The 25,590-nt window shown below is 46.5% G+C and overlaps 1 protein-coding gene and 1 long non-coding RNA gene across 4 annotated transcripts; both read left to right on the top strand.

The window, feature by feature from the left end:
• Positions 1-5,936: 5,936 nt before the first annotated feature.
• Positions 5,937-11,011, top strand: LOC148500795 (uncharacterized). 2 transcript variants are annotated; one of them, XR_015870125.1, is made up of 5 exons: positions 5,937-6,123; positions 6,878-7,017; positions 9,859-10,040; positions 10,182-10,276; positions 10,825-11,011. It is a non-coding gene; the product is annotated as an uncharacterized LOC148500795 (long non-coding RNA). The 2 variants fall into 2 exon arrangements; XR_015870124.1 differs by having other exon boundaries at positions 9,859-10,276.
• A 285-nt stretch (positions 11,012-11,296) lies between these two features.
• Positions 11,297-25,051, top strand: LOC148500796 (uncharacterized). 2 transcript variants are annotated; one of them, XM_088451397.1, is made up of 4 exons: positions 11,297-11,416; positions 11,533-11,630; positions 18,774-18,885; positions 20,378-25,051. In XM_088451397.1, exons 1-4 carry the CDS (start codon positions 11,332-11,334, stop codon positions 21,436-21,438), a joined length of 1,356 nt encoding a protein of 451 aa, XP_088307523.1. In that variant the 5' UTR covers positions 11,297-11,331; the 3' UTR covers positions 21,439-25,051. The 2 variants fall into 2 exon arrangements, with proteins under 2 accessions (XP_088307523.1, XP_088307524.1); XM_088451398.1 differs by having other exon boundaries at positions 20,381-25,051.
• Positions 25,052-25,590: the final 539 nt, after the last annotated feature.

A 25,590-nucleotide genomic window follows, 5' to 3' on the forward strand; every position in this document is an offset into this window, starting at 1 on the left:
GGTAATGATGATGATTGGTAGACACTTACCACATGGCTGTGTTTTTTAATGTGAGAGAGAGAGAGAGAGAGAGAGGGGGGTTAATATTGGATAGAGAGGGACAGAGACAGCACAATCCTGTTTCAAGGTTCTTTATTATACGGCATATGATGTGTATAATACTATACATCAAGCAAAACTGATGTGTATATATATATATAGATGTATATGTATATATATATATATATATATATATATATATATATATATATACACACACACACACACATCAGGTGACGCTATATTGATGCAGATTATAAGTGTAATAGACATACATCAGATGTCTCCATGTTGATTCTGGAGTACACCGTAATATTCGTCAGACAACACTGGGATTTTTGGGGAGGCATAACTCAGGGTAGGGGGTGAATTTAGACTTGGGGTTTGTTTTATTAGGTAGCTCTTGATCCAGGGTAGGGCCTTTTGGGGTTCAGGTAATTGAGGAAGTTACAATTTTTTAAACTATTACCTCACAATTGCACCATTATAGAGATAGGAAGCTTCAATTAGTTGCGCAGCCTCAGTATGTGCCTTCAGCAGTTGTACTCGCTGTGGCTTCACTTAGGTGTACCGGTCCAGTGCGGGCGGCAGCGACGGTGGGACCCAGTGGAAAGAAGCGTCAGTTAGCTGCAGCTGGGACCAGGGGAAGTAGTGGCCATTAGTGGCAGCGGTGAGGGCGGTGGCAGCAGACAGAAGCAGCATGCATGGATCTGGGAGATCTGTGATGCCTGCATCTGTGTGTCTGTGCCCCCCCCCCCCCCCCCCAAATTAACAACCAGCACCGGGCTTTGCATACCCAGTCCTGGTTGTGCTAAATACAGGGGACAAACGGCATAGGGGTCCCCTGTATTAAACACAACCAGGATTGGGCTATTCAGAACCAGTCCTGGTTGCCAAAATACGGGGGGACAAACGACGCAGAGGTTCCCCGTATTCAGTGCAACCAGCACTGGCCTCTGAGCTAGTCCTGGTTCTGGAAATACAGGGGGGAAAAATGCGTAGGGTTCCCATGTATTTACTAGAATCAGCACCGTCCATTTCTAGCGGGGGGGTAATGCCACAGCCAGGGGAGCCCTTTCACCAGGTCCCCCGGCCGAAGCATCAACCCTGGCCTCTAGTCAGCCCAGGCCAGGGTTCCCTGGGCAGCTGGGGACCCCCCCAATAAAGGGGTCCCCCTCTCCAGAGAACCCCAGGCTGATGGCTCAGGGCTATCCCTGGCACTCCTGGCCGGTGGGTGCCGGGTTGATTATGTATAGTGTGGTGCAAGTAAAGAGTTCAAAATATTGTCATTTGCTGTGGAACTACAGGGCCCAGCAAGCCTCCCCCGCATGCAAGTACCAGCGGGCATTACGGGCCCGCTGGTACCTGTAGCTCCATAGCAAAAGCAATATTAAAAAAAAACACAGAACACACCTTAGAAAGTAACATTTTATTAAAACATACATGCACACACAACATGTACACACGCTATCTCACATACTCATCTATATATCCCTGAAGCCAATCACAACCACTTGTCCAAGTAGAAAATCCATAGGGTACTTGTAATAAAAAAAATCCATACTCACCTCCTCTTATGCGCAGATCACGTCATCTTCGTTCCAAAGTAGGCAATCCAGGGTCTTGGCAAGACAAAACAATGATTTGCGCGAGCCACGGACATTAGTACTGCCCTCTAAGGACAGAACTACCCGAATGACGGCTCCGCCGCAGGATTTCAGTACAGAAATCCTGGTGCAGAGAGCTCATTGACTAGGAGAAGCGAGCCTTTCGCCTCTCAGCCAATGAGTGGTTGTCACCATTGACTTCAATGGTGAGAGCCGCGCGTGCCCATTTTAAAAATGGCGCCTCAGCAAATCAAAGATGGCCACCCTGCCCCCTCAGCTGGCCTATATAAGCCAGCGAATGCAGCGGCACGGTAGCCATGTTAAAGAACTTAAAGGCTGCCGCCCCCCAGGTGAAGGTGCAGAAGAATAAAATATTAAAACAAACGATGTCTGTTTTTTTTTATATATATATATATATATACTGTATTTCTTTTACAGGAGTACTATAGGTACCAACGGCCCCGTAATACCCCACTTGCTGGTACTTGTGGTTCTCCAAGTACCAGCATGCGGGGGAGGCTTGCTGTGGCCTGTAGTGCTACTGCAAAAGACAATATTTGAACTCTTTATTTTGCACTACACTTTACATAATCAACCTGGCACCTACTGGCCAAGGGTGCCGGGGATAGCCCCGGGTTATCAGCCTATGCCTGGGGTGCCCTGGAGAGGGGGACCCCACTATTTGCTATGTCTGTGTGTGGCATGTAATAGGAGACGATATACGCTATGCATGTGTGTAGCATGTAATAGGGGGTTATGAAACTTTAAACTATTTCTATGCTATACATATGTGTGCCATGTAATATGAGATTATATATGCTATGCATCTGTGTGACATATAATAGGGGGTTATATGTGTGTGTATGTGACATGTAATAGGTTGTTATAAATGCTATGTACCTGTATGTGTGTGACATTTCATAGGATTTTATATATGATATGCATGTGTGTGGCATGTATTAGGTTATATATGCTATGCATGTCTGTGACATGTAATAAGTTATATATGCTATGCATGTATGTGACATGTAATAGGTGGTTTATATATGCTATGTATGTGTGTGACATGTAATAAGAGGTTATATATGCTACGCATATGTGTGGCATGTAATCGGTGGTTATATATGTTAAGCATGTGTATGACATGTAATAGGGGGTTATATATGCTATGTTTGTGTGTGTGGCATGTAATAGGTTAAGTACAGAGCCGTAACTAGACTTTTGATGCCCTGTGCCAGAGAGAACTTTGGCGCTCCCCCTTCCCATTTTTAAATATGGACATTCAGTGCACCTGAAAAAGGGCCATGGCCTCATGGGGAAGGGCCAGGGAAGAGATAGGGATGGCCAAGAGATGCTGGGGATAAAAGAAGAGGAAGCTACAAGTGAGAATGATATATGTGACATATAATAGGAGGTTATATGATATGTATGGAATCGGTATGAATGACCGCCAGACGAGAGCCCGGCGGTCGAAATCCCGACGAAGGCAGGCCGAACATCGGAGATCCCGACGGAGGTGAGAAAACTACCTTACTCTCCCCCCCCCCTAACCCTCATTTAGGGGTGCCTAACCCTAACTTCCCCCCTTAGTGCCTAACCCTAACTTCCCCCCTGGGGTGCCTAAACCTAACCCTCCCCTTCCCTGCACCCTAAACCTAACCCTCTCGGGAGGGGGGGTGCCTAACCCTAACCTTCCCCCGAGGATGCCTAACCCTAACCCCAACCCCACCTTCCCCTAGCCAACCCTCAGGGCCGGCTCAAGGCGTCGGAGCACCCTGTGTCTGCTCTGTACAGTGCGCCCCAACATTGCGCGCGGCTTTGCCGTGCGAGCCCGGACATGGGTGTGTGGCATAATTACCACAGGCTACGCCCCTTATGTGGCGTTATTTGGTGGTGTGCCCGCATGGTACGCCTCCAAATAACGTCAGGCTCGGGGGAGCCTCACTAGCTGGGCTTCCCCTAGCCCTCTTCTGTCATTGAATGGATGCCATGCGCATGCACGCAGCATCCATTCAGACTCCGGGGTTTGGCACTGCCGCACAGCTGCGGTGGTGGGGTTCCCCAACCTCCCCATTTGACCACCTGTGGCCCACTTCGTCCCACAGGTGGAACAGCGGGACATTACTGTCCCGCTGAAATCGGGATGTTGGGGAGGGGTGTGCCCTCTATGGGTGGCGCCCCTGTTCAACCGCACTGATCGAACACCCCTAGAGCCGGCCCTGCTAACCCTAACCCTCCCGGGGGGGTACCTAACCCTAAATCCCCCCGGGGTGTCCTAAACCTAACCCTCCCCCCCGCGGCTATGAGGACGTGCGGACCGTACTTACCTTGTTCGGTCCTGCATCGTTCTGGATTTCGGCGTCGGGATTATGATAGGCGTCGGTATTTTGACGCCTATCAATAATCCCTAGCCGGCATTCTGCCATTGCGGCCGCCGGTCATATAACTGCATCCCGATATGCATATATGTGACATGTAACAGGATATATATGCTATGCATGTGTGCGATATATACTAGGGGGTAATATATCATAAGTATGTGTGTGATATGTAATAGGGGATTATATATGTCATTTATGTGTGTGTCATGTAATAGGAGGTTATATATGCTATGTCTGTGTGTGGCATGTAATAGGAGGTTATATAAATACCATGTATGTGTGGCATGTAATTGGAGAATATATATATGCTATGTATGTGTGTGACATGTAATAGGGGTCTATATATGTTCTGTATATATGTATGTATGTGTGTCATGTATTAGGGGGTTATATGTGCTATACATGTGTGTGACATGTAATAGGTTATTATATATGCTTTGTATGTTTGTGATATTTAATAGGATTTTATATATGATATGCATATGTATGACATGTAATAGGATGTTATATATGCTATGTGTGGCATGTAATAGTTTATATATGCTATGCATGTGTGTGACATGTAATAGGTTATATATGCTATGTATATAACGTAATAGAGGGTTATATATGCTATGCATTTATGTGACATGTAATAAGGGGTTATATATGGTATGCACGTGAGTAACATATAATAGGAGTTTATATGATATGTATATGCTATGCATGTGTGTGACATATAATAGGCAGTTATACTGTATATGTGATGTATGTGTGTGACATGTAACAGGACTCAGGAGGTTATATATCCTATTTCTGTGTGTGGCATGTAAAAGGAAGTTATATATGCTATGCATGTGTGACCTGTAATAGGAGGTTATGAGTATGGCACGTAATAGGGGTTATATATGTTATGTATGTGTGTAACATATAATAGTAGTTTATATGCTATGCATGTGTGTGACATGTAATAGGAGGGTATGTATGTCATGTAATATGGGGTTATATATGCTATACATGTGTGTGTCATGTAATAGGCAGTTACATATGCTATGCATATGTGTGGCATGTAATAGGAGCTTATATATGCTATGCATCTGTGCGACATGTAATAGGGAGTTATATATTGTATGCATGTGGGTGACCTGTAATAGGAGGTTATTTATGCTCTGTATGTGTGTGACCTGTAATAGGAGGTTATATATGCTCTGCATGTGTGTGACCTGTAATAGGTTTTATATGCTATGCATGTGTGTGCCATGTAATAGGTTATATATTCTGTGCATGTGTGTGACATGTAATAGGTTATACATGCTCTGCATGTGTGTGATATATAATAGGTTATATAACCTCTGCATGTGTAATAGGGGGTTTTATGTGTGTATGTGACATGTAATAGGTTATATAAGCTCTGCATGTGACATGTAATAGGGGTTTTTATGTATGTATGTATGTATGTGACATGTAATAGGTTATATTTGCTATGCCTATGTGTGACATGTAATAAGAGGTTTTATATGCTATGCATGTGTGTGCCATGTAATAGGTTATATATGCTCTGCATGTGTGTGACATGTAATAGGGAGTTGTATTATGTATGTGACATGTAATAAGAAGTTATATATGCTATGCATGCGTGTGACATGCAATAGCCTGGAGCTTATAGCAAAATATTACATACTCGGTATAATAATAATAATTTTACTGTCAGTCTGTCAGTCAGCCACTACTACTCGGGTAGCGTATAGAATAGATAGAAGTGGCCTCCCGGCCTCTGTATTTCCTGTCTCTGCGTTCCACCGCAGAATGTCTTCAACAAAATGGCCGCTTGTGTCGTCAACGGGTGGGTGAGAGAGGGAGGAGGATGGTGGGGAAAGTGACAGCAGGTAATCTGTTTGTTATTATAGTACAGATGGAGCGGACACCGATTTACCTTCCTCATAATACAGAAGGAGCAGACTGTGGTAAATCCTTACTGTGATACAGATGGAGCAGGCTCTGCAGTGATAGGGGAGCTGGAGACTCTGGTGCCCTGTTACTATAATAATGCAGGTGTAGCAGAAGTGTCTTCACAGGTACACAGGTGGAGCAGATTGTGGTGTCATGTTATAATGCAGGTAAAGCATTATATTGGGCCCTGTTATTATACTACAGCTACAGGGTAAGCAGATGCTTGCGTTGATGTATCTTATGGATGAGCCACCAGCAAGCATGCTATGGTCGCCGCTTTTTTTGTGACTGCGCAAAAAATGTATACAAAATGGCCTGTAGCACAGCTGCTGAGAGGTCACGTCTGCTGGTGGATCATTCCCGTCAGTGCATACCGAGCAACGTGGGGAAGGACAGCCATGTGTCCGGTGAGCCCCCAAGGAGCAATGACATCATAGGCAAAATGAGAGATGTATGCAAATCCGTACATCTCCTATGGCGTGTGAGATCTGTACATGCACAGATAACGCCCTGCGCATGTCCAGAAAGCGCTCTGCAAGATCGCTTGCTTTGCCCTGGCTATCGCAGCCTGATTGACAGGTTGCAAACCGTTTTGGGGGGTGGCGACAACAGGCACCGCTGCAGTAAATGGGGGTGTGCGTTTTGGGTGTGTTGAAGCCAGTGCCTGCGTCCTTCACTGACCGGTTACTGAAATTGGCGATGTTCAAGCAGATGATGCAATGCTGCATTGTCAGATGCAGCAGCGGATCAGAGAAGCCAGCAGGAGTCATCTATTTGCACAAGACGCCTCCTCCGGCTGTAGCACATTCCTTCCCTTTTTTATTGTCTTATGTGTTGGCTTTGGTGAATTGTGTCCTATTTATAAGTGTGCATGTAAGGAACGGGGCAAAAAGATAAATTTTATTTGTTGTTTTCTTTTAGTAATGTATCGTGAATACATCCAGACCAGGAGAATAGGAAGCTTTTAAGGATTTAATGGATTCTTTGACTTCACTGGCGAATTCCGTGTTAAGCAAGACCCATTGTTTGGTGGAGTCACAGGAAATCTCTCAAATATGAAGGTACTCATCTTTTGCTGTCAATATAGAGGGTGAGTCTTGTGAAGGTGTGACCGAATTCTAGAGAGAGGTAGACATCATGCATGGTGGCTTTTCTGAGATACCATGTGACGGTCAGTGCCAACTCATCACTCGAATTTAACTAAGAATATTCCTGGTTAGGCTGACCGATTAGTGATGTGTGGGGCTCATTTAACAATGCAGTGCTGTCTATCCACCATGGGTTCTGAGGGAAGTGTATTATGGGGAATTATAATTCAATAGCGGTAGCGCTGTTATCAGTCCATAAGATAGGGGTGACCCTTCCCTCCAACAACCATTGAGCCAAAAAGTGAATTGATGCAGATCAAACCTATGAGGCTGATTCAGAGGGGTGTGGTATAAGAGATTGACTGGTGCCAAACCCAGTGACTTCATTATCCATGGCCCCGGAAGTGTAATTTTACCGGACATCCTGCGTAACCTGAGGTTTACTCAGTGGGTGTATTCAATTGTTTTAACACGCCCGATCTCCCATCTACAATGACGGAAGATCATGGGGCGCTATTCAATTGATGCCGATTATCGCACTGATCACGTGCATAGAGGTCGGGTTTAGCCACGGAAAACAGCTACACCCCACCAAAGTGCTGGGCGTAATCGCGAAAAAAGTGCAGTTTAGACGCCTAAATAGCTCACTTTTCGTGCATGCCAGCTCGCAACCCTGGGGGAGCCGACAGCTGATCGCACCCGACAGGAGCAACAATTGAATATCTCCGTCGGGCTGCAAACAATTAAATTGCGCCCAGTGTTTCCGAACGATGTTTGCACTGTGGATGTTGCATCTTCAGGCAAACGGGCAGTGGATCTGAAAAGCCGGCAGTAGGTGTCTTATTTACAAAGACGCCACCTGCAGCATTAGCACATGCACTCAGATCCGCAGCTACCAAAGAACTACCATCGATCCACACCGGGTCTACCTTTATATCATCCCCTATGTGCCAGTAAACTTTATCGTGGCAGAGCCGTGGTTGGCATCCTTCACTTTCTTGTTCTCCAAGAATAATGTCAATTATGGAGTCTTAGGAAAAAAAACAAAGTCGTGGGGCTAGATCTACCAACCTTGTTAAAGAAGAATATTAATATTTTTCCTAGGCTTAACTAGCCCTTCGTCATAAGTTAGATCTTGTTGGAAACCTTTTATAAAAAGCAGTTTTATATAAATATTAAGTAACAAAAAAAAAAAGTTGTGTTATTTAGTGTTGCGGGTATAGATTGAGACCAATGTGGGAATGCTGTGTACCTACAATAATATGAAAACATGTCAGATTGTTATGCTGCGGCCATTTAGGGGCAGTGATAACCAGCGTCCCAGAAAATGTGGGGGTATCAGCCCTATTTTTTGGGCGTTCCAAAGCTGTGTGAAAACATCGCCCATTCTAAGTAATATGAGGATTACTCAGATTGCCGATGTTCACGCAGTTAATCTGATGCTGCATTCTTGGGTGCATCAGTGGATCACAGAAGCCAGCAGGAGGGGTCTGTTTATTATACAACATTAGCATAATATTGCATCTCCGCTACGTACAAAGACTCATCGGCAATGTGATTAGCGTACAACTCTGTATTAGGGCAATAGTTTGGACAAATTTTTAAATTGCAAATGAGGAGTTTAAGTTGTTGTTCAGGTAAAAAGTAGAGATGTGCGGGTTTGATTTTATTTGGTTCTTATCGCCAAATTATCGCAAGTTCGGATATCCCTTATTGGGTATCCAAAACACGTGACAGCCGGATAGCCAATGCCGTTTTTGAGATCCAAACATATCCGAGTAAAACCGGACCGCACATCTCTAGTAAAAGACTATAGGGGGTATTAATGTAAAAGCCTGTGAGATGCCGGCATCTGTGTCATTCCGGCAAATGTGCCTTTTATTAAATGTAATGTATTTTAAAAAATTATATCTTAGGGGCTCACGTGAGCACTATACAGACTAATGGCAGCAGCGCCTTCACCCACCACTCACACCAATGTCACTGTGTGTCCTGTGCACAAACTGCTATGTAGCCTACAGTATCCTATTCAAGTGACCGCAAGCCCAAAGCACCTCTTCCCCCACCCCTTACCAGCCGCGCGCATGGTGCCCCACACATCTCTTGTATTGATGATGTCAATAAATGTTGTTTTTGTTATTGCTCAGCTATTTTTTTGACAGATTGAGATGAAACAGAGTGCAGGTTATTTCTAGGAGTTTCCACTACAAAATGACGCAGTGGTCATGAAAATTGGTTCAGTAGCGCCAACTTGGAGGTGATGCGGGCATAGGAGGATTTCCGAGCAACTGGAAATCCACCTAAGTGCGCTCCTGAACAGTAGTGGTGATTTCAGGTTGTTTACCTTAGTCAAGACAACGTTTAAACCTATGGTGGTTTTGTAGTAAAACGGAGCATCAAAAATTTGACCATTCCTAAAGGAATAAGGTTGTGTGTTGATATCATTGTGTTACCTCTGACGAGTATTTACACATTCCCACTCCAGCTCTGTAAATGGGGAATATTAGGGAGGGACTATGAGAGTTGGGAAGATCCGGTTTTGAAGAACCACACAGATCTAGGAGCATCAGAAGCTCCATGAGCTGATCCTATGTTTTTTTTGCAGAAAATACCTTGCCATTAGATAATTTATTTTCAATTGAAATGAGAAGTCCAGTTTACATTTAATTTTGTGATCTATCAGGTGTGTAGACAATAATATTTTCTTCAGTAGCGTGGGGGGTGGGGGCTAGGTCTAAATACAGTTGAAGAGAGGCTCCTTGGAATGAGACAGAGTCAGTAATTAATACGCTGTAATGATTTGTTCTTTTGTAGCAAAATCGTGATGGTGTGTGATCATATCTCTCGGTGAATGATCCGTGGCCCCCTGGCGCATAGGGAAGGGTGATCGTAGTCTCATGCCAGACCCTCTAAGGTAGCATCCGGTAGTATCTATTGAAATGGAGCGTTGAGATTCTCTGTGAGGGCTTTGTGTTCTGGAGAGGAAAAGTACTAAAGTAAGGCGGAAGTTATTGACAAGCAGAGTGTAATTATTGAAGATTGGCTGTTTCTCTTTGTGTCTAGACTCTTTTTGAAATCTTATCGGCTTTAACTAATTTTTTTTTTTAATTCTAACTAGTCTATATTATTTTTTACAGATTATTTAACTGTGTCAATGAGGATGGACAAAAACCATTTGACTGAGAGGATATTAAATCTCACCCTGGAGATCATCTACCTGCTGACTGGGGAGGTGAGGGAGTCTGGGAGTGTCACAGTGACCTCACTATTATCTCTATTACCAACACAGGGGCCTGACTGGGGAGATGAGGGAGTCTGGGAGTGTCACAGTGACATCACTATTATCTCTATTACTAACACAGGGGACCTGACTGGGGAGGTGAGGGAGTCTGGGAGTGTCACAGTGACATCACTATTATCTCTATTACTAACACAGGACCTGACTGGGGAGGTGAGGGAGTCTGGGAGTGTCACAGTGACATCACTATTATCTCTATTACTAACACAGGGACCTGACTGGGGAGATGATGGAGTCTGGGAGTGTTACACTGACATCACTATTATCTCTACTACTAACACAGGGACCTGACTGGGGAGGGGAGGAAGTCTGGGAGTGTCACAGTGATATAACTGTTACTAACACAGGGACATGATTGAAAAGGTGAAGGAGTCTGGGAGTGTCACAGTGACATCACTCGTATCTCTATTATTAACACGGGGACCTGTATTTTAAGTTCTGTCTATATGTAGCACAATGTATTAGTTTTTCTGGATACACAGGATTACACAGTAGTGAAGAAGACATCCGGTGAGTGTGAGACATCCAGCAGCTGTCCCTGTGTGTCAGGAGGACTGAGTAGGACCCAGAGCCCCATCACGATGCCTCCACCTCACTCACTTATACATGAGATACACAATGACCAGAAGATCCTGGAACTCACCAACAAGATCATTCAGCTGCTGACTGGAGAGGTGACTGCTGGGAATGGACATTATACAGTAACACCAGGGGATGTGTCTGGGTGATGACTGGAGAGGTGACTGCTGGGAATGGGACATTAGACAGTAACAGCAGGCGATGTGTCTGGGTGATGACTGGAGAGGTGACTGCTGGGAATGGGACATTATATAGTAACACCAGGGGATGTGTCTGGGTAATGACTGGGGAGGTGACTGCTGGGAATGGGACATTATACAGTAACACCAGGGGATGTGTCTGGGTGATGACTGTATTATTGTGTGTGTCAGGTTCCTATAAGGTGTGAGGACGTCACTGTCTATTTCTCCATGAAAGAGTGGGAGTATATAGAAGGACACAGGGGTCTGTACAAGGACGTGATGATGGAGAATCACCGGCCCCTCACATCACTGGGTAAGAGAAGACTGCCATGTATTGTAATGGGGAGAGCAGCTATGGGGCCACCTATATACACACCATCTGATAATCACATATATACAGTGTAATCAGTCACTGTGTGTCTCCTACAGATGGAGCCAGTAACAGAAATACCCCAGAGAGATGTCCCCGTCCTCTTTATTCCCAGGATCACACAGAGGAGAATCACAGTGTCCCACAGGAGGATCAGGTAGGTGGAACTGTGAAGATACTGTATTTATGTGTGTGTTATTCTCACCTATTCCCCATCACCTACTTGAGAGAGGCAGCGGTTATACTGCACAGTACCCCAGTTCCTTTATGAGTCTTTTAGATCACCCAGTAAAAGCACAATAGCAAATGTACAATGATACCTTTATTTTACACAGCACACACTACAATCATGTGAAGACACTAACTACAAACTATATACAATATATACAGAAATGTTAGTATTTAAAGCCACTGCTCAGGAAGCTGCTTCTCCAAATCCCGGCCTCTCGGCCTGATATGCCTTCTGCCAATTTTGTAGTGACCGGCTACCAGTTTGCCCACTCCTGCGGGTACACCCGGTTCACCGATCCATGGGCTTCCCCCGATGGAGATGCTGCACTCTACTGCTGGAGCTACCTGGTAGGAACTGAAATTCCATCTCCCAGGTTATCCCATGTCAAGAACTGAGTAAAAAATACTGGGTTTGTCCTTTTACATAATTTGTCCTTTTAAAACCTGTTTTCTTCTTCACGGTCCATAGGACTCCACAGGGAGACAATGGGGGTGTAGGTGGGACCATGGAGGACCAGACACCAACACCAAAGCTTTTCAATACCAGGATGCACCGGTCCTTCCCCCTATACCCCGCCCACAGCCCACTGAGGGCAACTCAGTTTCTTAGGTGTCCAGCAGGAGCTGAATCACCATTTTTAGCTGATTTTTTTGTATTTTTTTTATTTATAGTGTTTTAAAACTGAGCAGTAGAAAAAGACTGTCCCTTGGACATCTGCTGCTGCTCCATCATCCCTACGCAACACTGTGCACCAAGCCCCGGCTAGGTACTCCCGGTGGAGCTCTTGGGACTTGGGCGGTACACCCGTCAAACTGTAACGCAGGTGTCCTAAGGCGAGCTCAGGGAGGACAGAAACCTCCCGTGGAGCAGAAGCCCGGACTGCAGCCCGGAATCCAGGAGACAGGTAAGGCGGACCCCTGCTTGCGGGGGCCTGCGTCTTTGTGCAGTCTAGCCTTCGGTCTCAGGAGACGGACCGGAGGTGCTGATGTGGACACTGGTGCGCCCACGATTTCACAAGACTACTGGGGCATTAATATACTGGCGTAGAGGCATATGTAGAGGCCAGGGGACCCGGTGGTTAACGTCAGCACGGGGAGAAGGCATTCTCCCTGCAGCCCCTCTCCCAGCTCAGGGTGCCATTCCACTGCGGTCTAGCCGGTCCCTCAGCTGCTCCTCCCTCACTCTCTGTCCCCTCAGAGACGCGCAACAGCCATTTTCTACTTCACAGGTCTCCGGGAATGCTCGGTCCAGTCTGCAAAAGGAAAAGCCTTTATCTACTAAACCTACTAAACGTGCTGTGTTATCTTTCCAGTCCACCCAGTTATCTGATTTTAATATATCATCTGGGGAGGCAGAAGACGCAGACCTCTCTCACTCTGGGTCTCATTCAGACCCGCTCGCAAGCGGGTCGATGTTGGGCCCTGCGCATGCGCAGCGGCCGCACAGCGCGTGCGCAAGCCCCGGAGCGAGAGAGAAATTCTCTCGCTCCGGGACTCACTACAAAAGCGGCGGCTGTCGATGGTGATCGGCAGCTCGCCCCGTTTTGTAGGCGGGGTGGCTACACAAACAGAGGCATTCCCGACGGAACGCCTGCCGTTTGGGGGCGGCCCCACTGACATCACTTGTGATGTCAGTGGTGAGCTTCCGGCTCTACTAGAGCCGAAAGCTCACTGGGGCTTGCGGTAGACGAGACCCTACCACAAGGGTCTCATCGCAAGCCCCGATGGTCGCGATGGTCTTGACCATCGCGACCATCAACTTGGCCGCTCGTTAAAGCTGTGGGTGGTCACCCACAGCCTAGCGAGCGGCCGGGAGGCCGGGTCAGAAAATACATGCGGCCGCCCTCATTCAGAGCGAGCGCTCGCATTTTGCGAGCGCCTCTGAATGAGGTCCTCTGACTCCGTCTCAGGAGACGAGGATCCACCCTCTAAATTAAATATACCTGCTCTTGTGAGAGCTGTAAAATCTATTTTGCAAATAGAAGAGGAAGAACCCACTCCTAAGAAAAAACAAAACAAAACACTTTTTTTAACAACAAAAGGTAGCTGATCAGAGTGAGGAACACTGGTAAAACTATCTGATCACATGAGTGAAGCATGGAATATGCCAGGTAAAATGTTTCAAATTCCAAAACGTTTAAGTTCCTTTTACCCTCTTCCAACTACTGATTGCATTAAATGGGAAGTTCCCCCATCAGTGGATTCTCATTTAACACGTCTGGTTAAAAATGCTACCTTACCCATTCATACTGCATCCTCCTTGATGGTGACTACAGATAGGCGTATAGAAGCTTGTCATAAGTCCATATACTCCCTTATAGGAGCTATTATTCGTCCTGCTAGGGCTACGGCCTGGGTGTCAAAAGCCATTGAGAGTTGGGCAGAGGCCCTAGAAGAGACATTCCCCCCTGTTGCTTCGAGGGAACAACTGTCCTACATATCTCACATTAGAGATGCAGCCTCCTACTTGGGAGAAGCAGCTATGGATACGGCTCTCCTGGACTCCAGAATATCTGCCACTTCGATAGTGGCCCGGCGTATTGTTTGGCTCTGTTCCCGGAAAGCAGACTCAGGTTAAAAAAGAGCTCTGGAGTCCCTTCTTTATTCTGGAGATATCCTATTTGATCCAGAATTTGATAAAATTGTGACTACTTTGGCAGCTTCCAAGACGGCATTCATGCCCTCTACATATACTACAAAGCCTCGGACGTCATCCTTTTGGTCCTTTTGCCCTCAAGGAAAAGCCAAGTCCTTTCCAAGTCCTTTCCACGACAGCAGGCATCAGCCAAGTCCTCCAAGCAAAACAAGCCTGGGCTACTAGACGTCCACCTGCCAAGTCTGAGGACAAGCCTACATCCTGACGAGGAGGGCCTCTCCGTGGGAGCTCCCAGGGTGGGAGGCAGACTTCTTCAATTCGCCCAGTTTTGGCGTCAGACCACATCAGACAACTTGGTAAGAGAAGTGGTCTCCCATGGATATGCTCTATCCTTCCTAAGGCGATCCCCCCCAGCAGTTCTTTTGCACAGGGCCTCCATCGGACCCAAGCAAGCCCTATTGCTCCAAAAAGCCATTCAGTCCTTACTGAATTTAGCAGTAATAATTCCGGTCCACCCTCCTCACAACGAGGCAAGGGCTATTATTCTACCCTTTTCCTGGTTCAGAAGGCCAACTGGGTCTCATCGGCCTATCCTCAACCTGAAATCTCTAAACAAGTTTATCAGGGTGCCCAGGTTTCGTATGGAAACCCTCCGCTCTATTATCCTTGCTATGGAGCCTGGGGGTTTTATGGTGTCTCTGGACATTCAGGACGCTTACCTACATGTACCTTTAACGCCCTCTCATCAACAATATTTCCGTTTTGCTATCCTACAACAGCATTACCAATTTCAGTCCCTACCGTTTGGCCTCTCAATGGCCCCTCGGGTCTTTACCAAAATCATGGCTGTTATGGTGGCCTCCCTTTGTTGTCAAGGGATCAGACTACTCCCGTACTTAAACGACCTCTTCCTGTTGGCCAGCTTCCCAGAGATTCTTCACCACCATCAGCAGGTAACAATTGCCTTCATACAAACGCACGGTTGACTGATCAACTGGAAAATGTCTTCCCTGACACCTGCTCAAAGAATGGTACATTTAGGAGCCCTCTTGGACTCTCAGGTTCAGAGAATCTTTCTAATAACAGACAAGATCTCCTTAATACAACACCGAGTGCACAGACTGCTCCGCAGTCGCCGAGTGTCAATTCACGCTGCACTGCAGACATTGGGATCAATGGTGTCCACCTTTGATATGGTGTAGTTCCCTCAGTTTCACTCCAGGCCTCTACAACACCTGATCCCTTCCCGATACTTCGATCCCAGATGATGGGCCTCTCCCCGTAGGTTTGCCTGTCCCTAGCCTGGTGGCTACAGACATTCCATTTAGACAAGAGTCAGCCCTTTTGGATCCCGGATTGGGCTCTCCTCATCACGGACGCAATCCTCCGAGTGTGGGGCGCAGTGACTGGCCAACCCTCCTTCCAGGACCGCTGGACCCCAGTCGAGGCAAAGTTACCAATCAATGTCTTGGAACTTCGAGCCATCTACAGAGCTCTCACACTGGCTCAGGATATTCTTCAGGACAGGCCAGTACAAGTACAGTCCAATAACACCATGGCAGTGGCCTACCTCAATCACCAAGGAGGCACTCGGAGTCAGGCAGCAATGGTAGAAGTGTCCCACATTCTCACATGGACTGAACTCCATTTCCCAGCCATCTCCGCTGTATTCATCCCGAGAGTTCTCAATTGGGAAGCAGATTTCCTCAGCCGCCACGACGTGCATGCAGGAGAGTGGTCTCTACATCCAGAAGTCTTTCAGCTCCTGGTGGACAAATGGGGTCTGCCGTATGTGGTTCTCATGGCCTCAAGACACAACAACAAACTTCTTGGATGCATTGTCAGTGAAATGGGCCTTCCATTCAGCATACCTCTTTCCCCCAATATCCCTGCTTACTCGAGTTCTTCGGAAGTTCATGCAGGAAGGAGGCCAGTCCTCTTGATAGCTCCGGGTTGGCCCAGATGCCATTGGTACTCCGATCTTCAGAGTTTCTCCATAGACATCCCTCTTCAACTTCCTCTACGGGAAGACCTGTTGTCTCTGGGTCCATGTCTACATTTGGACCTGGCCCGTCTGTCTTCAACGGTTTGGCTCTTGACACATCCCTCCTAACGGCTAAGGGATTTTCCAGCTCTGTGGTCCAGACCATGCTCAGGATTTATCACAGAATATGGCATGCATATTTCCAATGGTGTGCTCCAAGAAACTATGAACCCCAAGTTTTTAAGGTGTCTAGAATTCTTGCCTTTCTTCAGGCTGGATTGGATCTAGGCTTCCGCCTAGCATCCCTGAAAGTGCAGGTCTCTGCTTTATCCATCTGGTTCCAACGCAGTCTGGCTCCTCTACCAGATGTTCACCCCTTCCTGCAAGTTGTTCTCCGTATACAGCCTCCCTATGTCCCTCCTATGGCTCCATGGGATTTGGCAGTGGTGCTGCAAGCACTTCAAGAACCTCTATTCGAGCCCCTGGAATCAGTGGATGTCAAGTGGCTCACTGCGAAGACTGTTTCTTCTGGCTATAGCATCTACCCGTAGGGTATCGGATTTAGGGGAGCTATCATGTCGCTCCCCCTTTTTAATCTTTAGTCGGGACAGGGCGGTTCTTAAAACACGCCCGGGCTTCCTATCCCAAGGTGGTCTTTCGTTTCCACCTAATCGAGGAAGTTGTGGTTCCGGCCTTGCAGTCACCAGACCTCTTGGCAAGTGAGACCTCTTTGGATGTGGTCCGTGCTCTAAAGATCTACGTGGACCGTACAACTTTCATCAGGAAATCGTACTCCCTCTTCGGGATGGCCAGCTAACAAACAGACTCTGGCCAGATGGATTCACATGACTATCTCACAGGCTTACACGCAGTCTGGCCTTCCTGTGCCGGCCACAGTACCTGATCATTATACTCGCTCTCTGTGTTCCTCATGGGCAGCCCGGTGTGCCGCCTCAGCTGAACAGCTATGCAGGGCGGCCACCTGGTTGTCTGTCCACACCTTTCTTACGCATTATGCCTTTGATACATTTCCCTCTCAGGATGCTTGCTTTAGGCTTAGGGTTCTCCTATCAGCTCAGGAGCGTTCCCACCCTTGAACAACTGGTTTGGGACGTCCCCATTGTCTCCGTGTGGAACCCTAAGGATCCTTAAGGAGAAAAGGAGAGTTTTGGTAAAACTTACCTTTGTCAACTCTCTTTCATTGACGGCCATAGAGTCCACCCGCCCTGACGCTTCTGGCTTCTATGGGTTTCTTCTCTTGGTCATGTGTTTACTTCTCTGTGTGAGAATGTGATTCTTCAGTGTACCAGTTTTCCTTCTCTCCTCTCCTGTTCCTTCTTTGGGCTTGTTAACAAAACTGAGTTGCCCTCAGGCTGTGGGCGGGGTATAGGGGGAAGGACTGGAGCATCCTGGGATTGAAAAGCTTTGCTGTTGGTGTACGGTCCTCCAAGGTCCCACCTACACCCCATTGTCTCCCTGTGGACCCTATGGACTTCGAAGAAAGAGAGCTAATAAAGGTAAGTTTACCATAACTCTCCTTATTTTCCCATGGTGAGGTTAAAATCCTAGGTGTGAGCCCTAAGTCCTGGTATTGGGTGATTTAAATGAAGTGAATTACTAAAGAACAGTTAGTGGGCCTGTGTTCTCCCCCATGTCCTCTGCTGTTCCTGGGGCCAGAACGTCTTAAGGGCCTGATTCAGAGTCGGACGCTCTGAACGAGCGCCCGCTCTGAATCAGGGCGTGTTTTTTTTTTTGCAAAGCGGCCTCGTGGACGCTCGCATAGCTGTGGGTTACCACCCACAGTTTATGCAAGCGTCCATGATGATGGTCTCGATGGTCAAGACCATCACGACCATCGGGCTTGCGACGAGACCCTTGCGGTAGGGTCTCGTCTGCCGCAAGCCCTGGAGTGATTTTGGCTCTATCAGAGCCAAAATCACTCCCACTGACATCACTGGTGATGTCAGTGGGGCCGGACCCAGACGGTAGGCGTTCCCATGGGAACGCCTCCGTCTGGCCAGCCACGCCCCCGGCACGCCTACCAAAGGGGGGCGTGCTGTCACTCACCATCGACAGCACGCCCCCTTTGGTGCGAGACCCACGACGGCTACCCCGTCGTTATTCGGGTCTCGCGCATGCGCATGACGGAGGCGCCTCCGTCGTGCGCATGCGCATTTGGGCAACATCGACCCACTTGCGAGCGCTCAGCGCTCGCGAGCGGGTCTGAATCAGGCCCTAAATCCCCTCTGAAACAATGTCAGCTCCATCATGTTGATAAGGGGGTTGGCTTTCCAAGTGCAGTAAAACTAGTCATGATAACTCCTTGTAGGTATTTATGCACAAGCACTTCATTTGCATCTTAATGTGCAGAGTTCAATTGACACACAGGCAGTTTGCTGAATAGGAGAAAAGACAGCTATTTTTCCCCACCAGAGAAGCTGTGTTGTTCTTATACACTGATATTCTTTATTATTTTTTGTGTAATTAAGGATGAAGATTTAATCGTTATCAAAGTTGAAGATATAAAAGGAAAAGAAGAGACGTATATGAGGCTTGATCAGCAGTGTAAGGAGGAGGAAATCACTACAGCTATCAGCACAGGTGAGTAATAATCACTAAGTACAGAACAGTCACATATTCTCCTTGTTCTGTCACTACAGGAATCTCTTATCCTACACCCTCCTCTGTCACTACAGCCATCTCTTATCCTACACCCTCCTCTGTCACTACAGCCATCTCTTATCCTACACCCTCCTCTGTCACTACAGCAATCTCTTATCCTACACCCTCCTCTGTCACTACAGCCATCTCTTATCCTACACTCTCCTCTGTCACTACAGCCATCTCTTATCCTACACCCTCCTCTGTCACTACAGCAATCTCTTATCCTACACCTTCCTCTGTCACTACAGCCATCTCTTATCCTACACCCTCCTCTGTCACTACAGCCATCTCTTATCCTACACCCTCCTCTGTCACTACAGCAATCTCTTATCCTACACCCTCCTCTGTCACTACAGCAATCTCTTATCCTACACCCTCCTCTGTCACTACCGGAATCTCTTATCCTACACCCTCCTCTGTCACTACACCCATCTCTTATCCTACACCCTCCTCTGTCACTACAGCAATCTCTTATCCTACACCCTCCTCTGTCACTACAGCCATCTCTTATCCTACACCCTCCTCTGTCACTACAGCAATCTCTTATCCTACACCCTCCTCTGTCACTACAGCAATCTTTTATCCTACACCCTCCTCTGTCACTACAGCAATCTCTTATCCTACACACTCCTCTGTCACTACAGACAAATGAGGGAAAGTATCTGGCCAGTGGGGGAGTCAGGAGCCATCAGCCCCTATTATACTCCTGCTCTCCTCTTCACATCATAAATTTCTGAGTTACCAGCATAGCTGTGAGTCTCAAATTAAAAGGAAAGTGGACGAATGAGGGATCAGGGGAGTTTGCATTGTGGTAGTCTCATGAGGTTTGCACTAGATCACAGTCTATACTGTATATCAGCCACTAGAATGTTAAATCTGCAACAACTTCTGTCCTCAAATTCATTATTTTCTTGTTCACATCTGACAGTGCAACTTTCTAATCACTCCCCAGCAATATCCTTATTCAAGTGGGCACAGATGCTAATTTTTCTTTGCGTCGACCCTAAACTTCACAGTGGAACACAAGAGAAATGTTCCCCCAATCTGTTACTTCTGTAGCCCCAAGAGGAATTCATGCCTTAGCAGCAGATTCCTTTGAAATTACCCTAAAATGGGCAATGCTGTATTTTTACTTTTAGCAATTTTTTTTGCCAGAAGGATAGAAAAACTTAATACGATATATGACTTTAACCTTATACAAACAGTTACAAAGTACTGTACATACAGTACTATTTTCAGCCTCTGGCAGCTCCTCTCATCTGCCTTCCTTTGCCTCATGCTGCTTCTCTTCTATGCGCCATTTAGCTTGTTTACTCTTTGCGGCTCCTCTCTTCTGTGGAGCTGCTTTCCTTTGCCTGCTGCAGCTACACTCTAATCTGCGCAGCTCCTTTTCTCTGTCCAATATAAATTGAATTTATATTATTTCCAGCAGATGCTCGCACCATTAGGAATACCTCTGAGGAACATCTCATTACATCTCCAGACTCTGCAATAGAAGATAACGTCATCACACGAGATTCTTCAGAAGATCCCATTACCCCAAATATACATCCAGTGATGCACAGTACAGCTACATCATCTGATCCTTCGGTGCATGAGGAGTGTTCTCTTGATACCTCCGATATTTTCACAGAGAACATGTTTCTGTGTTTTGAATGTGGTAAATGTTTTGCCGGACATTACAGACTTCTTGAACATCAGAGAACTCACGCAGTAGAGAAGTCATTTCTGTGTACAAAATGTGGCAAATGTTTTACACAGAAAGAAAGTTTTGTCAGCCATCAGCATACTCACATGGGGGAGAAGCCATTTCCGTGTTCCGAGTGTGGCAAATGTTTTACACAGAATTCACACCTTGTTAAACATCACAGATGTCACACAGGCGAAAAGGCGTTTCCGTGTTCTGAGTGCGGGAAATGCTTTACGCAGAAATCGCATCTTGTTAATCACCAGAGACTTCACACCGGTAACAATATCTTCCCGTGTTCCGAGTGCGGGAAATGTTTTACACTGAAATCACAGCTTGTTAACCATCAGAGGATTCACACGGGCGAGAAGCCATTTTTATGCTCCGAGTGCGGGAAATGTTTTACGCAGAAATCGGTTCTGGTCAATCACCAGAGAAGTCACACGGGAGAGAAGCCCTATCCGTGTCCCAAGTGCGGAAAGTGTTTCACACGTAAATCAAGCCTGTTTGAACATCAGGGAACTCACACGGGCGTGAGGCCGTTTACATGTTCACAGTGTGGGAACTGTTTCAAGCGCAAATCGACGCTTGTTAATCATCAGCGTGTTCACACCGGTAAAAAGCCGTTTGCATGTTTTGATTGTGGGAAGTGTTTTACACGTAAAGCAAGTCTCTTTGAACATCAAGGAACTCACTCGGGGGAAAGGCCATTTGCTTGCGCTCAGTGTGGGAAATGTTTTGTACAGAAAGCAAGCCTATCTAAACACCAGAGACTTCACGAAGGAGAGAGCCCCTTTCCTTGAGCTGATTACAGTAGCACTTTCTTTTTCTACCCTAACAAACATTCATTTTATTAATGTAAATGAAAATATTAAACATAAATATATGTAGACTCAGCAAAGGTACTTTGCCTTCACAGAATAAAGCAATGCAATTTAATTTCAGTAATTTAATACATTATAAATTAATTAACCGTCCACACAAAAAACCTTAAATGTATGTCATCAATATATCGTGCCTGATTCAGAGATGGCTGTGTCGGCGCCTTTTACCGTCTCTGCGTTTTTATGCCAATGCCGCACCCAATGGTCTTCCTACCAAGACCTCACTGACTGCGGCAGTATTAAGACACACCATTGGTTGCTGCTTCGAAACTTGCACCAGCCCTACGGAGGCGCAGTTTGTCTGAACTTGGCTTACTGTCTTTAGACGCAATCGCTGACCGTGACACGCACGCGTCTGTCCAACCACCCCCCTTTTGCCTCCAAGGAACGCCCACCAAAGATCTATCTCTCTGCGTACAATTTTGATCTGCGTCTCAACGTAGGAACCATCGAGACGCATGCGCAGTGCAAATCTGACGATTGCGCACAGTGAAAACATCGGCCGCTTGCTTGCGACATCACCACTATGTGCATTTCTGAATGAGACCCCGAGTGTGGGGAACACAGGTCCGCTTCCTTATTGTGTTCCATGGTGACAACACTCTCCGCAATAATAACAAGACCAAATTGTGATATAGGATGCAAACTATTATATATTCATGGCAATTTGCTGGAGAGGTAGGGCCAGGACCCAGTGCCAATATTTGCGCGATTGTTAGCCCTGTCGCATGAATGTAAGTCGCACTGCGCACATGCTGCGTTTGGATTGTGATTACGCTCACACAAAGGATTCATTCACAAATTGAGTGACGAGTAGTCAGCATTTGAAGGAGGTAACGGAGGGTGGTTATAAAACGCAGGGCGTGTCGGACTGTTTTCTGGGCGTCCATAAATTATCCACTGCGTCCTTGCTGGCAGCAGGAGAGCCCTCTGCTGTCTGAAGACCCTGCTATGTCTGCAGCATCTAGACTTACTCAGGAGGCTGATGGCCGTCTGATCTGCATCCGATGTTTCCGGTTTTTAGCGTGAGCAGCGCATGTGAGATGCTTTGATTAGGCGTCTTTAAGCACTGGACAGCGTATGGCTCATTAGCATATTTTCGTATTGCGAATCCGTGAGTGATCGCAGCTGCGATGGCATTTGCATCCACATGTGAATCGGGCCCTTAATACGGGAACTGGAAAATAATTGCATCATGTTTGCCCTTGCTTTGTAATTGAAGGTGCGGGATGGGTCATATAATGAGATCTGTAACCTGACTGGCTTCATTAATTGCTTGCTTGGATATTCCTAGTAAAAATGTTGCTTGTTAATGGATTCCTCCTCTCCTTGCAGCAGCCGGATGACTTATTCCTGCTAGGGCCTGTTTCACCTACTCTTTTGACTTGATTCAGAAGTTTATGGACATTTATTAAGATGAAAGCCTGATGGCCTATTTTAATATATTGGGGATCTTGGGGTTAATGTAAAGTGTGGTGCAAATTGTGATCAGCGTGCATTAATCTCTGCAGCTCACTTTGGGGCTAATTCTGAGTGCTGTTGCGACCACTTTAGTGCCGTTGCTTCAGCTGCACCTGCCACTGTATGCTAATGCTAGTATCAGCCCTTCCCCTGGTGTACAAGCGTGCGTCTGAATGGGCAATGGCTAGGGCACCCACTTTTCACGTCTGCAGTCACAGCCATCAGGGACTTGCACCAACCCCCATGCTAGGTGCAGAATCTCTGTTAGGGAACGACCCCCCAGTGTACGCAATTAAGCGTCTGAGTTTGTCACCACTAATCTGTGGCACAGCCGCGACACTCCCATAAGAGGCCCGTAAGATGGAAAATCTGTTTAGTGCATCTCAATAGGTCCTGTGACTGTGCGCACACTGTGGGACGTATGCGCTCTGTGAATTTTTTTAGATTTAGGCACATACGGTTACAAGTAATCACTAATTTACATGAACATCAGCGTTGTGCCTGGCGCAGTATCAGCGCGATTATGACGGGAACACGTCTCAGACCCATACCCCCGTGTTGCACATTTGACAAACATATTTGCTATTCGGCATCATTTTAACTGCTGAAACTCTCTAATAGAGCAGAAGCACCAACTATCTTTTGTACACAAGAAAGACGAAAAAAAAATAATAACATTTATATATCACATTCATAGACGTGTATTCTGTGCCCAGGTGGCAATAGGAGCACCAGTCCATGGCAGCGGGGCATTTGCAAGCCGACAATCGCAAACAATATGTTCAGTCCGCCAACCATCATTGATATCATCCGGTATTTACGCCTACCATTGCATACCTCCAAATGATCCATCTGTTCCAGACGTATTTGCGTTTCTGTCCAGGGTTGCAATTGTATCCTACGTACTTCGCTAATGGAGACAGGCATAAGTGGCAAAACGCGCTAAACTAGCACATTTGCACAACGTGTGTGCAGAGCCATTTCACGCAATGTGGCTGCTTCATAGCCGAACAAGTCTCTGAGCACAGACACAGATGCAAATTTACGCATTTCTGCCTGTGTCCGTCCTATTCTGAGTCGTTACGGAACTCAGGGCCTGATTCAAACCCGTGCGCAAGCCCCGAAGCGAGTGAGACCTTCACTCGCTCCGGAGCTCGCAGCAAAACAGGGCGGCTGTCGATATTGATCGACAGCTCGCCCCGTTTTGTAGCTGATCAAACAGAGGTGGCTGATCAAACAGAGGCGTTCCCGAAGGAACGCCTGTCGTTTGTGGGCGGCCCTACTGACATCACTCGTGATGTCAGTAGTGGACTTCCTGCTCTATTAGAGCTGGAAGTCCACTTGGCATTGCGAGTGCTGAGACCCTGCCACAAGGGTCTCTTAGCAATGCCGATGGTCGCGATAATCATGATCATCGCCAGGCCGCTCGCACAAGCTGTGGGTGGTCACCCACAGCTGTGCGGGCGGCCTGGATGCCGGAATTAAAAAAAATAGGGACGCCCTGATTCAGAGCGTGCACACGCAAATAGCGTGCGTCTCTGAATCAGGCCCACAGTCGGATCTGTCTTTCTGTGAATTTGGCGTTACGAGGCAGCAACACGGAACCGCCCTGTCTAGTGGGAGTGTATAAAAAGCTCTGCGGTTCTGAGACGCTGGCGCACGTGCTGATACTTATAATGACGAGCTCATTGGATAGCTGACATCTGTTTAGCTCATGTCTCATAATACTAAGAATCCGCGTGGGTGACATCTGTGTATCATGTCCCCCCTGATTCCTCTACGTTTTTCCTCGCTATCTCTGTTCATTGTCTGTAAGTGCAGGCTGATTGATGCGACAAAAGTATACATATTCATAATAAGATTATTTATTGTGCAATTTAAAAAACAAACAACAACTAAATCTCGTCTCCCGGTCGTTCATTTTACCCAGGCGAGATTGTTTATTGTGAAATAAAAAGAAAATTGGTAATATATATGTACCTAAGAATGTTTTGCTTGTATTTTATTTTATGGATTTTGTATTAAGTTACCAAGGTGTATATTTATTTCCTTTTCATGTTCTGCAATTAATAAAAGCATGTGACTGAAAATAAACATTTGTCTCTCGCTTGATCTGGTTACAAATCTGGTGAAACCTGCAGTGAAGCACTAACAAACTAAATTTATAGCGTCATACAAATCCGCAGGGTATGCTTATGATATTAATACCATATATTTTCTTTCAAGAAAAGAGTAGTCCAGATACTCACATCTAGGTCAATACACAGGTAGTCAGTTATTTACAGTGATCATCATTGAGCTACAAGTGACAATCACCTAGCAAAGTTTGCTAGCTCCTGACATCCTTTACACACCACAGAGTTAGAGACCAGATTACAAATGACTGCCGTCATTGCTGCACATAAGTAGTCCTCTCAGAGGTACAGTTAAGACCATCTTGTCCTCAGCTTGCGGGCAATATCATTTAGATAACTTTTCAAAATAAGGGTCACGAACAGCAAATAAGCAGAACAGGGCCGTGGACCGGATCAAATATCCTGACGCTTTGTAGCTGCATTCAACTCAAAAGCACCATGTTCAGGCCTGGCACCTTAGCCTTCCCTCAGATTG

The sequence above is a fragment of the Taudactylus pleione genome, unplaced genomic scaffold (assembly GCF_031769625.1).
Source record: "Taudactylus pleione unplaced genomic scaffold, aTauple2 ptg000547l, whole genome shotgun sequence".
Taxonomy (NCBI): domain Eukaryota; kingdom Metazoa; phylum Chordata; class Amphibia; order Anura; family Myobatrachidae; genus Taudactylus; species Taudactylus pleione.